General features: G+C 46.4%; 1 protein-coding gene across 1 annotated transcript in view; it reads left to right on the top strand.

Annotated features, from left to right (window-relative positions):
• Window positions 1-7,347: 7,347 nt before the first annotated feature.
• Window positions 7,348-15,891, top strand: part of SKAP1 (src kinase associated phosphoprotein 1) — a gene marked incomplete at its 5' end in the record, with an annotated part of 160,242 nt that continues 151,698 nt past the window's right edge. The window contains 2 exons of the mRNA XM_082494817.1: window positions 7,348-7,381; window positions 13,564-13,669. Of these exons, the coding sequence (XP_082350943.1) occupies window positions 7,348-7,381; window positions 13,564-13,669 (140 nt within the window). The remainder of the gene's footprint in view (window positions 7,382-13,563; window positions 13,670-15,891) is intronic.

Here is a 15,891-nt window from a genome sequence, read left to right as displayed (position 1 = left end):
CAGAAGCAGGGCTACATTAGAACATCATATCTGAGTCTCTTCTGAATCCGGACCCTCAAGTCCAAATCTGTCTTTTGTGCTGGTTTTAGGTAGGAGATTCTTTTCCAGAATGAAGAAAAACTCACAGAACGGCTGGTCCAGTTTTAATATGAAATGTCACTGAACTGTCCATGGAATCTCAGGCCCATCAGGTGTAATGATGGTATCGGTGTTTATGCAGATGTCTCTGAACTGGCTTTAAACTGAGCTCTGGCAGCCTGGATCTTGGTGCAGGCGAGCCAACTACCTAATGCTAGTTTGGCAGACTGTACCAACGCCAGCACTGCATTGCTGTCTGTATTCCTGCTCACGGGTGTCTGACATGCTGCCATCACCCCCTTCCACAGCAGTATAGATGTACTGTGTTATTATTGTACTGAATAATAAAATCAGCCATTGGCCACCCCACATTTTTTCATCTCTCATTTTCATCCTGAACTGAAATATTCAAGGAGCTCTCATCTGTTGTCCGTTGTGTCCACCAAGACTTCTCCAGGACCCATCTCTCCTTCCTCAATCCACTGTTTTTCAGATGATGTAGACTTCTGTCCTAAATCTTTGTTCTCTCTCAGGAGCAGACAGGGATCTCCCTCCTCTGGAGACTATGGATCCTCCCTCAGCTCCATCCTTCTCCTTCAGCCTTGATGGCAGCCCTTGGTCCTAGCTGTTTATGGGAAGTGTCCCCTCTGCAACCTTAATGAAGTGTGTGGCAGCCCTCCTCATTAAGACTCAGTGTTGTCAATAAAAAAGTCATTAAAGTAGTTTGATGAGGATTGGGAGAAAGAGAAGAGGTGCTACAACACATCTACAGGGCAGAGGGCAGCTCCATCACACATTGTAACCAAACAGCGAGGGATCAATATCACCTTTGCATTAAACTGAAGCCCATTCGTCAGCCTGAGGAACAGCAGCCTCCACAGGAGCTCAGCTCACTCCTCATTTCTGGCTTCCTATCTTTCTAATCCTTCCCTTTACAGCATGTTCTTCCCTTCCTGATGCCGGCCAGGTTTTTGCCAGAGGTCATAGAAATGCTGTCTCAGAGCTGTGTGCTGCTTAGGATCCCGGTGGTGTTATCCATTCCCCGCATCTAGCTTCAGGATCACAAGTTTTCTGAGACCATGTTGTTGGGAGGTCCCTCCTCCGTGTTGTCACCTCAGAAACCACCTCTACCCTACTGATCACTGTGGGTACTCGCAGAGACAGACCTCCTTGCCACATGCCACCTCCAGAGGGGAGGTGTAGGAGTGGACAGACCAGTGGAGTCCATTCACCCTGAAGGTGAGAGGATGTTTGTGCCATATGAAAAAGAAATGTATGCCTGGTCTTCACTGGCTCATGTCCATAGGGTTACAGTGAGGGGCCATGCAGAGAGTGTAGATGAATCTGGACTCCGGATTGACGCCTGGACTTGAGCTTGAGCTGGACATGCAGTCAAGTGTTGCATGGGAAGAATGAAGCAGGGGAGGAAACCTGGACCTCTCCACTCCTGGGTTAAGCTTCCTCCCTTTCGTCTAACAACCGCTCTGACTCTGCCTTTCCATTTCTGGGGTGCTGGGCACAAAGCGCTGCTGTTGACAATGACAGCGTGGACCTTGATAACCTGAACACTGGCCCAGGCACCAACACTCTTGTTTATTTTCCCAGGGTCTTCTCTTGAGATACTTCATCTATACTTCTGTACTTCATCTTGTCCGGTCAGACTATAAACTCTTTCAGGGTTTCCGTGTGCTAATGGAACATTTTAGCGAAATCCTACTGTAACTAATGTGTTGGCGTGATGAAAAATAGTTACTATACATTCATAGATCCTCTAGTAAATACACCTCAACACACCTGCTTGCTTCCGAGAAGCCTTCACAGCAGAGAAAATCCAGCATGTCTGGAAGGTAAATGAGTCCAGAGGCTGGCAGTCTAAGCCAGCAGCAAGGTCCAGTCATTTAGTTTTGCTTTGGGACCAGATCTGTTTACCATAACTCAGAGCTGCTGACAAATTTTTGTTTCTCTTTGGCTTCAGAAACTGATGAACAGTAACCCGCAAGCCCTTGTGAAGCAGAGGTGCAGAATCGAATTATGAAGACAACAGAAGACCATTTAGCTTTAAAAAATGAAAGAGGCTTTATAAGGATTGTAACCAACCTTCAACCGAATTACTTAGTCACACTAAAAGACACATGAGCTGTTGGACAATGAAAATGACGTGAGCATGTAAACTCTGGGATTACAGCAGAGCATTAGCACGGCATAGCTGATTAGTAAACCAGGAGACATTATTCAAGCAGTCAGGTGCATTACCAGATTGGAAAGTTGCCTTTTTTCTGAGTTGTTGGTCACTGTCAGAGGCAGCAAATGAGACCCAGTGGCCCTACAATTTGCCCTGGAATGGCAGGAGCTGTGATACAGAAATGGATGGACTAGCATCTGCTCTGAAAAAGCAAGAATTAGAGTCTGCTCTGAATTGGCAGGAGCTACAGTACCGGGAAGAGAGGACAAAAGGGCAAGTCAGTGCACTATCCAAGGATACCGAGCAAGATGAATAAAGGGGCTGGAAATGTACTTTCAGTACTGCAGCATCAGACTAGGCGAACAAATAACCTGATCCAGTTTAATGAAGCCTGTGATCCTCCACCTCCTTTGTGGAATGGGTGTCCCAGGGTCAGCGTGTGCCTGCACGAGCATGCACACGTCCTTATCTTATCTAATTACTAGAAGTTTCAGATTAATTTCAGTGCAGCTGCCTGAAAGGGCTGTTATCAGCCGGGGCTTTGTGGTTTAACCTTGTTACCCTTTTGTTGTTAACCTTTCCGACTGGCAGTGAGGGGAAGGCTGTGATCCTGATGTGCTGGCGGAGCAGGGAGGGGGCAGAGGGGAACTGGGGAGTCTGCATTCCACCCCCCCCCAGTTTTGTATGTTCCGGCTGGGTGACAGGACAGCTGGCTGCTTACCTCCGCTGACAGGCGCTGGTACCCAGCCACACAGAACAGCCCATCACAGGGACACGTCTCCTGCCAACCTCTCCAGATCCTTTGATATTTCCGACAGCGCAGTAAAGGACTCTGACTCTCACATTTTACCTTGCATCGCTCAGCTCCTCTAAGGCTGCCCGGCTTTGTTTCCATAGCTACACCCAATCGCATCTGCCTTCCTGTGAAATTGGATTTCAAAGCAAGACAAGCCTTCAAAGGAATTTGTCCATTTAACAGAATATCATTAGGAGAGAGCCTGTCTGCTAAACTTGGAACCTAAAATGATTAAGGTGGGGCTTTTATCATGTTGGGAGGCAGCTTTACATCTAGAGCCCATAAAGCTTGATGCTACATAACGAAGATGCAGTGGAAGTTGCCGGTCACTGCCAGACTCTCCCATCTCCTTCCTAGCTGACCACTAAACCAAATTTGTTACCTATTCACACATGCAAAAATGAAAGTGGCAAGGAAAATGAAAAAAAAAAAAAAAGGTCATTTGCCTGGGAATTGCAAAGTAAGGACTGGATCCTCTACACTTAACCTAAGTGTAAGGATAAGGGAAATCTTAAATTGGTCTTTGGAATCATTGATGAGCTTCAGCTAAAGAGTCTGCCTGGCTCTGCGTGCAGCTGCGTAAGGTTGAGTGGAAGGCTTTGGCTTGGTGCTAAGGCTTTGGGTAATAGCACCTATGTCCCCGTGGCAGCTGAGGTTCTATGCCGTGGTATTCCTCAGTAAAATGGATTTAATAATAGCAACAGCTGCTGCACGGTCAACTTGGTCATAACAAAATCTTCCTGTAGGGCCTGAGGGGAACATTCTAGATGCTTAGTCCTGTCTCTGGCTGCCAGGACCATGGGATGGATGTGTGGTCCAAGAGCAGCCAGGGTGTGTGCCAGCCTCCACACATGATGCTGTTTTCAATGCTCTGTGCTAAAGTTAAGATCTGTAGCAAAAGACCAAAAATCACAACTGCAGTACATCTCAGACGTTGAGCAGAAATGATCTAAAGCTTTACTGATGCTGTGAACACTGCACCAGCAGGAAATTTGTTGGGTGAAATCCCCATATGCTCTTAAGCAGTGATCACACCCAAGGCAGCAAAGGAAGGCAAAACCACAGAAAGCACCTGCAAAACAAGTCACTGCTACTTTGACACGAGGGAAAATTTCTTCCAGATCCTAACTAAATATGTTAAATTGATTTAACTCTTGGGCAAGACTCACTGACCAGGTATCTTCTAGTTCACTCTACAACACTATGCTTTCAGACTAGTATGTGAGCTAAAGAAACGCAGAGAATGTGTGAGACGACCCTTTTCTTTGCAGTTGCATGAACATTTCTTCCTCTGAGATTTGCATTGATCAGATTTTATTGATCTTTCTGGCATATCTGAAGGCAGTTTCTTCCATCTAAGGGACCTAGTTCATTCCTTTATAAACTCATTTTTAAAGTTAGTTGGTCTCAGCAAGCAGCTGCTTTTTATTTGTAGTCTGTAATGAACTGACTAGGATTTCTACACAGAAGTGTTTAAATATTTATCCCTAAACACCTCTAGGTGAGAACACGTACACAAATCCATCTACCGTACACATCCGCCTACATGCGCTACCATTTCTTGCATACAATCAGAACCACTCAAACATGTCAGGAGCCATACACAGCTAACAGAGATTCACTTTTTGCTCCCATAGGAGACTCTCAATTTTCTAAAACGTGACTCATGAAACCCTACCTGACCAGGAGACGTAATGGGGAAGACTACTGTGATGTGTACTCTTTCTAGCTAGGCAATCTCCCGTGTGAGGCCCTCTGAACTGCAGCGACATTTCCTGTGCTTTAAGACCTCTGCATCCGCTGAAGAGCAATTTCTTGTACATGTCGTCCTAAAATCAAGAACACGCTGCAGCAGTGCTGTCGATGTGGGTGAGCCCATGCAGAGGAGCACACAGTAAAGGGAGAAGGACAGAAATGGAGTCAACCCACTCAGGGTAGGAAACCTGTACAGTCTGGATTGGTAATGTCAGACGTGCAGTCTGTCTCCAGGTTATTCTGAAATTACATGTGCGTGCAGAGCACAGCCAAGTGACAAATCAGAAGTGGTGGTGTGTTTCTTTTCCCAGATCCGGAGAGCAATTGAGCCTCCCTAAGCAGGAGAGAAAACACACTGTCTTCTCTTCTTGGCAACTAAACCCCAAATGGCAGCTGCCACTTCAGCATTACCGTGCGGAGAGACTCTACACAGAAAACAGAGCAACGTTACTTCTCGGGCAAATCAGCTGCATACATGCTTGTAGTCACGGTATCGTCACTTCTCCTTTAAAACCATCCCTTCTTGACAAGTGTTATTTATATGTGAGTTATTGAGGTGTTGTTCGCATGCATAAAAGTGCATATTTCAACTAAAAAGTCCCAAAAGAACTTTGCAGCTGCTGTGGGAGGGTTCCCCTTTCACTCCACTGTCTACAGCGAGACAATGCACTAGAACTGTGGGCACACATCCAAAATCAAAAAAGACAAAGCACTGCGCTTCATCTTATACCTGTTCTTTATCTGGTTTGTACTGATCAACTAAAAGCATCACAGAGTCTTTTCCCTTGTCTCACCCATGTCTCAGAAAGTGGGTCACAAAGCATATTAGCGACTGATAACACACGGAGGAGCATCTCTCTCCTAGATTTCCATCGTTCCCATATCTGAGCCTTTGCCAGTATAGCTCTTGTATCACATATGTGAGATAAGCCTGAAACACGCAGATTGCCTTGACTGAACCAAGCAAGAAGCTTGGGACAAATCTGGAATCTGCTCCAGGTTTCCCTTGTCCAAGGCCCAACAGCTAAATCTTTATTCCATCCAGGTGATGTATCCAGAAAATCCGATTCTGCAACTATTTGGAAATATACTCAACCTCATGATATGGCACTGTCCTGCTGAAGCCAGTGGGACAGCACTGAAGTGTTTGTGTATCTTTGCAGGCTGTGAGCCCGATGCACAATTCTTTTTTACTTTTCCCCTACAGATTTGCTTTGCCAGCTTGCGATAATTACGGTGGCAGGCTGGCTTGGACAGCAAAGCAGCAAGAAATGAGTTTTAGGGGGCCTCCTTGGAGAATTCAGAGTGGCTCTGCCTCATCACATTATCGTACACCTTAGTACCCAGCCCTGGCTCTCTGTTCTCAGGAGCTTGTGTTGTGCCCCACTGAAAGCAGCAAGCACTAACTTTCATGAAGCTCTGTGGTTTTGTATTTGCGACCGACACAGACGGATTGCATCCTTTTTTGCCATCTCTGACATTTGATATATTGGGAAAATATAATTAAAGATCATATGCCAGGTATAAAATACTAGAAAAGCAAAAGTGGCAAGCATGTTCACAATAACCTTTTCTAGGTGCTATAATAATAAATAGTTGTTTGATACCAGGGCATTGCAAAGTAAGGACTGGATCCTGTACGCTTAACCTACGGGAAATCTTTAACTAGTCTTTGGAATCATTGATGAGCTTCTGATAAAAAAGACCGTCTTTGGATTTGTCAATACTGAGCCTAAAACTTGGGAATGCACAAATGAAAAGTAACAGTGGTATCCTCATAGTCAGCTTGCGCTAATTCATTTTTATAGGAGAGGTGCAGATGCAGGGCTGTGGGTTAATCTAATGCAATGCCATTTTTGTTTTGTAGAGTGCAGTTTGCATTTATTGCCTGTCATAAAGCAAGTTAAAGTGCGCAACCCTGCTATTTCTCTGGGCAAGACGTAGAAATATGAACGGCTATTACAACCTAGCCCCCTTCCTATGCAGGAAGAGGGGAAGTTTTATTGCAGAACAGCCAAGTACCATTCTCTTCCCTTGCGCATTAGAAGACAGAGCCTGCCTTTGCCTGGAACAGCTCTAATCCTCAACTCCTATTGTGCTGGGAACAGGCACAGGAGGTTAAATCGGTGGCCACAGGGCCTCTGCTCTGCCAGCAGGTGTGCTGAATTGTGTGATAATGAGGGAGATGCACACCGAAGTGCCATCAGATTAGAATGCTAATGCAGGAGTGCAGGTTCAGCTGTGCTGTTGCTGGGGTCCTGCGCTCCTGCAGCTCGTTGGCTGGAGCTGGTCCCCTAGAGCGCGGAGGTGCTCGGTGGCCCGGGGACATGGGCATCCTGGCTGCCTGTGAGGAGGTAGGTTGAGCTGGCCGGGGCTGTACCAGGAGGAGGCATCTGAGTGGAGCCCAGTGGTTCCTCCTACCTTTTTTTTGGGTGTCCCCGCCCTCCCTGCTTCCTTCCTCGCTCTGTCCCTGCCTCTGAGGGACAGGAGCAGTAGCAGCAGGTTTGGATCCTGTGGAAAGGAGGTGGCAGGTATCATGATCCCAGAGGAGATTCAGAGACTCCTGGAAGGTAACCACGAGTTCCTCCTTGCTCCCCTTCTGCTTAGTGGGGTAAATCTGTTGCGGTTGCAGGGGAAGAAGCTGAAAAGCTTTTTGCACCCCACTGTGCTGAGCCAGAGAGGGGAGGGGAAGGATTGTGGGAGCTGCTTCCCTAAGGCTGATGGTTTCAGAGTCTTCAGGTTATGTATGCCCTCTTTGTCTCTAACCCCAGTGAGAGTGTAGGGGACCTGGCTGCCTGTCTTGGTGTTTTTGGGGCTGTCCTGTTGCTCAGGAGCTGGCGGGTGGGTCCATGCCTGTGTTAGGGGTGGGGAAGCTCTCTGGTGGTCCCAGAGCCCGTGTAAGTAGAAGGGAGTGTATGTGAGATTGAGCGGTGTCTTCTGGCATGGTCAAAAGATGTCTCCACCGAGTGCTTTCGGTTAAGGAATTGAGGTTAGCATCACCAGGGTGAGACAAGGGCGCAGGTACAAAAGAGAGAAGCAGCTTGTGTCCTGCAGGGACCCCTCTCAGCAAGCTTTTCTTGTGACTGTGGTAGTGGTGTCTCCTGGCTCTGGATGTTGTGCAAGTACTGTGCGTTGCACTGGGGGTGCGATGAGTGAGCTCGCTCGGTGGGGGTGCATCCTCAGGAAAGCCTCAAACCCATTGAAAATGGGGGTACAGCTGAGAGCAGTGCTGGCCTCAACCCCCACTTCTCCTTGACAATATGAATGTGACCTTCTGAGGGAATGAGCTGTGCTGAGAGCTGACAGCATTGGCTTCTGTGTGTAAGACGGCAGGTGGGAGCTTCTGAAGTTGTTTTCGTGGATTTCTTCACAAACTTGAACTGCAACACCTCTAGTCATTGAAGCGGTGGGTCAGCCAAACAGAAACTGTGCTAAACTCTTCTATTAAAAGATGCTTCACAAACACCAAAAACTTCTGTACGGACCTCTGTGACCATTGCTGAGCCCATGGTGTGGGAAACGAGGGTTTGGTGAGAGAAGTGCCGTGCAGAGGTGACCGCATCACAACCTGCCCATAAATAAAACCCCGGCAGCAGCATCGCAGGCTGGAGCAGCAGTGTCAGCCCGGTGCTGAACACCGCGTGCGGGTATCACTGACACATCCTGCTGTTGCAGATGTGGGGGGGAAGGAGTCATTAGCATCTTGTGTTTGGGGCTGGCCCCAGCTGCCGCAAGGCTTGGTGACCTTTTGTTTCCTGCTGCGGTGGCTCCTGGCAGCACCGAGCGCTCGCCCCATCCCCTCCGAGACGTGGGAGAACTTCCAGTCCTGGGATCCGTCAGTCTGAGAGACGGAGTGTGCAGCCTCCAAACCCGTCAAAGCTCACTTCCAAATGCTTTGTGTCTTCCCCCAGATGTAGGTGTAAATTTTCTCCTCTGTTTTTTAATCACGGGGGCTTCAGTGAAGTTCACCCTTTCACATTTTTGATGTGCGGCACTTTATTGTTCAGTGCTGACACTTTTATAAACAACTCATTTCTGCACCTGCCACCTTCCTTTAACTTAGATTATTTTCTTGTTAGCTGACTGTTTTTAATTGAAGGCTTCAGATCTCCTTCTAAAGCACAGCCTTTGTTTGCTGACAAGTATAGCAGGCTATGAATGGAGATTAATTGCATGTCACATACCTCTGTATCAAACTTGCTGTGTCTTAACAATCTGTACGGTCCTGAGGCCTTCCAGTGGCTGAGGAGGTTTCTAACTATGCAGGCTGGAAATGAAGGAGCTTAAGCTATTACAGTGTTTGCAAACTGCATTACCGCGAGAATTCTTGTATTTAAAATAAAAATCACAAATAGAGGAGGAAACATGTACTGATGTACAGGCAATAACCTCTGCTTCCTTATATTAAAGTTTGGTCTGTAGCGCAGCACCGTTGAAGTGATGCACTGAAGCGGATGGTTTGCTGGTAACGGTTGTGTTATTATCATACAAGACATCTCTGAGGTTGCAGTGGTTGAAAGCCGACACAATACGGCTATTCTCTCCACACTGCAATCCTGCAACACTCACAAATGCTTGTTATCTTCTGTTTATGAGTAGATGTGGATGCAATTATATTGGGTGAAGTTCCACCTTGCAAATAAGCAATCCAAGTTTCATTAACTCTGTGTTGTCAGTTCATGGCACAGTTTCACCTTTGGCTCTTCACCTTTTAAAACTACTTTTGCTTAAGGGTGTTTCATGTTTGTTTAGCACAAATTTTTCTGAAGGCTGAAAGGGTGGTTCTAAAAAAAGTGATACATCTCTGACGAACCCAGGGCTTCTGCTTTGCTTTGGAGAAGGAAAAGCAGTCTGATGATCTTCCCTTCACCTGCCTCGCTCAATCCTCTGCGGTTCAGATGGGGGGGGGGGGCTGGAAACCCATTTTCTTGCTGGAGTTTGGGCAACAGGAGGGACGGAGCAGGTGCTGCTGTGGGAGGCTGCGACTGCACCTGCACAGCCTAACAAAGCCGTTAGCTGCTAATTGCAAGGCAAGCAGCCTCGGTGCTGCTTTAAAAATAAACAATAAAATGCTCTGTTTTGTGAGGGCTAATAAGCCACAGTCAGCATTGATGTAGCATCATGAGTAGCTCTGGAATTTAAATATTGGGGAATTCTGGGTTGAGACTTGGAAGCTGAAAATTTGGGAAGCTGTTCTCAGTTCCCCCACTGTCCGTGGCGAAGGGGAGAACGTCCTGTTCGGCCCATTGCAGGAGGATGGATGAAGATTGCTTCAGTTCTCAAGGTTTTCTCTGACTCAGCCCCGCCAGAGTCGGAAGGCTCATCTGAAAAATGTTGTTTCACCATTAAACCATGCTTTCTTGAGCTTGCAGAAAAGTCGAGGAATCCTGTGTGCGATAGTTCATGGCTTTTATTTTGACAAGTGGGCCAAGGGTGATACAAGTAGCCTTTCAAATCCCTGGCTGTCTTGGGACATATCCTGGAAATATTAATGCAGTCTCAGGGAAGCTCAAGGTATCTGCGCTCTGTGTTAATAGGTGCCCTAATTTTTTTTTTTCTACAGTTAATTTTTTCCCAGCCAGCTGGGGTGATAAACGGCAGGAGGGATTGTGTGAAGCATCAAATAAATGTTGTTGGAGCAGACTGGTTGGCTTGGCATTATCTTGCATAGCTAAAATATGGTGATTCTGTGGGGCTCGTTCCTCTGCGCATGGTGTGTGGGATTTCTGTTGGTGGCCTTTGGGTGGCAGAGGAGTAGAAAAGAGCAAAAAAAAAAAAAGTGAATGAGTGCACGTGCGTGGAGAGAATACACGTGGCACCTTAATACCTTTCAGCTCTGCTCATTGAGTGCTGATTAACTCCTAGAATTTAGTGCTGCCATTAAAAGGTTATTTACTACCTGGACTTCAGTGGTTGTGACATAATTCTTATGATGCTGTGCATCTCCTGCAGGATTAAAGTGGATAACTGCAATTGCCTCTAGAAACTCCCCTGAAACACTTGATGAAATCTCAACTATTTTTTTTCCCTCTTACCTTTTTAGCCGCAGGAAATGAAAAGGAGAGTCCTGTAAACTTTCAGAGTGGATCACAGAGAGCAATCTATAAACATCAAGAATATAATGTTACCGACAAGCAGTAAAACTAACATTAGGGTGATTTACTCTAGAGCTGCTTACATATTGCTCTTCCTGATCCACTTTGAGAGTTTATGGTTAGGCTTTCTTTTTCATTTCCTGGTGCTATAAACATAGTGGTTGGCTCTGAAAGGGGCTCTGCCTGGTTTGCAGAAGTGACCCTAGTTCTACTATAACTTATCCAGCAGCTGATCTGTGCTGACATCCCAGTAAGTAAATACTGTATTAGAGCTAATCGCGTACTCATGGAGCTAATCTGCGCTTAAAAATGACAGAGGGATCCAGCTGATATTTGCACAAGTTCTGGGAGCAGTTTGTTTTTCTTGCTGCTCCTTTCACTGTGGAAATACAGCCTGTGCGTGGTTTCTCTTGCTGACCCGTTTCTACTGTGCTGTTTTTATGCTGGTTTGTATATAATAAATTGTCCCCTTAGCCTCATCTGTTCTTAAGCAGTAAGCTCCTCGGAGCAAGATATATCCTTTGTGCTTAGATATATGTACTTGGGTACTTTCTGTGTAATTTGTAAGTGGTGCAAGCCTCGGTGTCGTTAGGCTTGTCATAAGCTGGTACTGTATCTTGGATGTACAATTAAACCTGCATAGAGATGCACTCAAAATGAAATTTAGCTTAAGGATTACAGGATTGGCCTGGGATTTAAAAAGCTTCACTTAGCTGCGCTGGCAAAGCCTTTGTGCTATCCCAGATGGGCCACCTAAGGCTAAATTACTAGCAGTGAATTGATATTAATAGGCATTCTGGCCCGACACCTCTGCGCTCCTGGAGCTCCCAAAACCTCTGCTGGACGTAGATGTGGGTTTTGAGAGCGATGCTGTGAATTAGCGACGCTGTGAATTAGGGTTACTGCCCCGTCTGCTGAGGTGTGGTGACTGTGCACCCCCACATCGGAGGGGCTGTGCTGGGATACTCGGCTGTCCCAGTGCTGTCCTCGGGCTTTAGCTCGGGGTCTCAGCTGTGAAGTAGTGGCTGCAGGTATGAGGCACAGCTGGATCTGACCAGGTTCTTGTGGGTCAGGAGCCCTTCTGGTAGGAGGAAAGGAAGGGAGACAGAGGAAGGAGCTAATGAGGACCTGGAGGAATCTTTGTTCGGCTGAAATGTGCTTATTAGTGAGTGCTCCCATTGAAACTGGTACTTTCAGCTGAATAAACCCAGAAAGGAGAACTGGACTGTTATGGAGACAAGTGGATCTGGATTCATTCCTCCTTCCCAGGCTGCTGTGGGCAGTGTTGGGTCTCCCCGGTGCAGCCTCTCTGTCGCTGGAGAGGAGCTAGAAAGAGGACCCTGTTTCTGGGGGATGCCCAAGCATCAGCTTTGTGTCCCCCCCCCCATGTCCTTCCTTATGCTCTTCACTTTAAAGGGCTTTTTTTTTTTTTTTTTTTTTGCCCTTCCCACCCCTAAGCTCTAAGCCTTTCTTTAGTGTGTCATGAGCAGGCAACAAAAAGAAATGAGGGCTCATGACTTGAACAGAAAAAGGTATTAATTTCTCTTGTGGCATTTTGATCTTGAGATGTGCTTGCAGGTGGAGGAGCTGTTTTTAAGGAGCTGTGCGGATTCCCGGGGTGTGTTAAACAGTGCTGGCTGTTGTACCGGCAGCTGAAGCATAAGGAGCTTGAAAGTCTTGCAAGCGGGATATTAAACTGACATTAGTGTCACAGCATGGGACGTGAGTTAAAGGTTGGAGAGGCCTGTGGATGCACACCACCAGAGCTTTGATGCCAATCTCTTCTCTGCTAGGGGAAACCAGCAGTAATGCTGCTGAAGTACAAGGGTGATATTCCCCTATACAGAGCGGGTGTGATTGGAACTGTTCTGTTTTCTATGAGATGATTTTTTTTTTTGAGGTTTCTGTAAAGAACATAAATATTTATGCAGATAGAAGACACTTAATCCTTTTATCTTCCAGTTCAGGTTAAATTTCTGCATGTAGATGTGGCTTCCAGGTGAGAGAATACCATATTTACTTTTGCTTAGCTGTCTCTGTTGAGCAAGCACAGGGTGTAGTATTTCAGCGATAACCTTGCGGGAGAACCCATGTGGTGATACAAGTGCACGTAGGCTGGCGTGCAACCAACCTGTTGTTCGGTGCTTGTCCATCACGAAGATCACCCCTGTGAAAACCACGGGTTAGGGCTTCCTTGAATTGTCAGTGGATATTTTGCACTGGGGTTTTCAAAGTGCTTTGGATCCTCCTCTGAATGGGATAACCACTCGTTCTGTGTCCTTAATGCCAGAAGACTTGCACAGCAGCAGATTTTTAGGGTTTGGGGCAGCAAAGAGGTGGGTGGAGTTGCACTTTAACCCAATAGACTTATCCCTGTTTCACCTTCCTCTTCTTTCTGCTTGGTTGTTTCTTTGAGTTGCTTATTTGCCTTATACTGCTGCAACCAGAGAGAAGCTCTGTAATCGCATGCAATATTTAGATCTTCTATCCCCAATCAGTTCAATGTTTTAACTTCTCCAAAGGAAGTTTTCAGACTGACTGTGTCTCTAGATCAGGCTGCTTGGTACGGTGCTTCGAGGGCTTCCCAGTGCACAGCCAGGCTGGGGTTTCTTAGCCAAGAACAGGTTAGTTTTAATCTGTAATTCTCTCTTTCCCAGATGCTGAATTTTACCTGGCGGATGGACTGCAGAATGAAAACTTGAGTGCAAAAGCAAGGGAGCAGAGGGATGCAATTCTCTTTGGCTTCCAGCAAGTTAAAGCCAGGTTTGTGCTGCCCGCATTACTTACTAAAAGTGCTTCAGAACAGTCTCATGCCTTGGGGTACCACATGCTGTACTCGACTAGCTGGACCATGCTTTGAAAGTTATTGGATGTTCAGGGCTGGGTACAATGTGAGAGCGCACCACACACTGGTTTGTATACTCTCCTGTTTAATCAGTTATATGGTTGTCTGCAGAGTTGTCATTATCTGTGTTTGGAATTGGGTTTGTGTTTCAAGGTAAAAAAATATGCCTTGGACTGTGTCTGTACAGCTGTTCGCGTACAGGTCTCTGATCCTGTCCTGTTCTTCCTTTCCCTTGTGCTAGAGAATTTTGTGGAAACAGTCCATCACTTTGGTACTTGTGCTTGTGGGCAAATCAATATAGTGAGCAAAGATTTATGCTGCCGAAAGTATCTATTTCACAAGTGATTCCTGAACTCAAATATGCACTGCCTGGACTTTGATACAGTAAAAAGCTATGAAGAGGACGCCCTGAGTTAAGATGCAGGTCCCAACTTGATTCCAAAATCTCATGTCCTTGGGACTGTTGAAGTCCTGCATGAGAACATGAGCTGCATCATTTGGACAAGCGAGCCAAGTAAACAAAGGTTGTTCTGTTGTGCTAGGCAAAAATCAAGGAACATAAACAGAAAACAAGTTGCTGGAGGCTTAAATAAAGCTCTTGGCCTCAGCTGCGTTATATTTTTGGCTAGATACATGATCCAGAGCTTGCTGTTAATGCTCTAGTTATAAGATATGAGTTGTGTCACTTGAAGTTAAGACCTGACAATAACACTCGGGGTGGCTGACTGATCTAAGCATCCAGTTTAAATAAAACTGCTGTCGAGTCCCTGAGAAGTGGAGAATTTTATCCTTCGTAAGGGCACAGCCAGACTCTATTCCCTGCAGTCCCACTGAAGAACTTTGCAAGATGCCCTGCTGTATCTTAATCGATCTTTCCTGCTGGCTAATTAAGCATCAGTTTTACTCAGCAACACGGGACTGTGTAATTATCAGCCTGGGTTGCCCTGAATAATTGAAACAAGCTGAATGCAGAAGACGGAAGCCTTTTGGAAAATGGGGCTGTAGCATATCTAATGGAAGAATGGGTGTGTGTGTGTAGCAGTGTCCTGTAATACTGCAGAAGAATGGGGTTGATTGCATGTTTGTAACAGATTGGTATGGTTTCTCTGAAAAATTCCCACTCATTGGCAGGTATTGATCTTGGACGGAAAGAGTTAAGTAAGCAGAATTCTGAACCTGAAGTATTCAGGCATCAAGTCAAGTCTTTTCTCAACTGTCCTGAGAGCATGCAAATTTAAAAGTGACAACTCTTTATCTTCATATAATGCAACTCTAGCTCTGTTTTTAATGAATTAAAAATAGTGTGGAACTTGATAAATGTGTGAGGCACTTGGCAAACTTGGAAATACTGGATTGTTCTTGCTTCCTGAAGTAAGCAGTATGTCTTTGTGTGCTGTTAGAGTTGTGAAGGGTGCTTGAGCAGCGGGGAAAGATGCTGCTGTGACCGTTGCCCAATGGACTCCTGGCTTCCCAGAGGTTGTGTGTGGTTTTGGTGACTTAAAATCATAGAATGGTTTAGGCTGGAAGGGATCTTAAAACCATCCAGTGCCACCCCCCTGCCCTGGGCAGAGACACCTCCCCCCAGACCAGGGTGCTCCCAGCCCCGTCCAACCTGGCCTTGACCACCTCCAGGGATGGGGCAGCCACAGCTTTTCTGGGCACCCTGCGCCAGGGGCTCACCACCCTCACAGTCAAGAATTTTTTCCTAATATCTAGTCTAAATCTCTCTTCTTGCAGTTTGAAGCCATTCCTCCTTGTCCTATCGCTACATGCCTTTGTACAAAGTCCCTCTCCAGCTTTCTTGTAAGCCCCCTTTAAGTGCTGGAAGGCCACTATAAGGTGTCCTCTCTTCTCCAGGCTGAACAACCCCAATTCTCTCAGCCTTTCCTCTTAGGAGAGGTGCTCCAACCCTCTGATCATCTTCATGGCCTCCTCTGGCCCTGCTCCAGCAGGTCCATGTCCCTCTCAAGAAGGAGCAGCCTTTAGGGTCCTGGGGCAAACACTGATGCTGTGACGCAGACCTCAACCTCGGCTCTTAACTGTTTCTCAGCCTAAGAATACAATTTGGGATAAAGCTTTTAGAACAAAGTGATCTTAAAAAAAAAAAAAAGGCAGGAGATTTGGTGATGCAGCCTTTGCA

Source organism: Vanellus vanellus (genome assembly GCF_965231255.1).
Source record: "Vanellus vanellus genome assembly, chromosome: 24".
NCBI lineage: Eukaryota > Metazoa > Chordata > Aves > Charadriiformes > Charadriidae > Vanellus > Vanellus vanellus.
The sequence above is the reverse complement of the archived record's forward strand: the minus strand, read 5'-3'. Positions and strand labels throughout refer to the sequence as shown.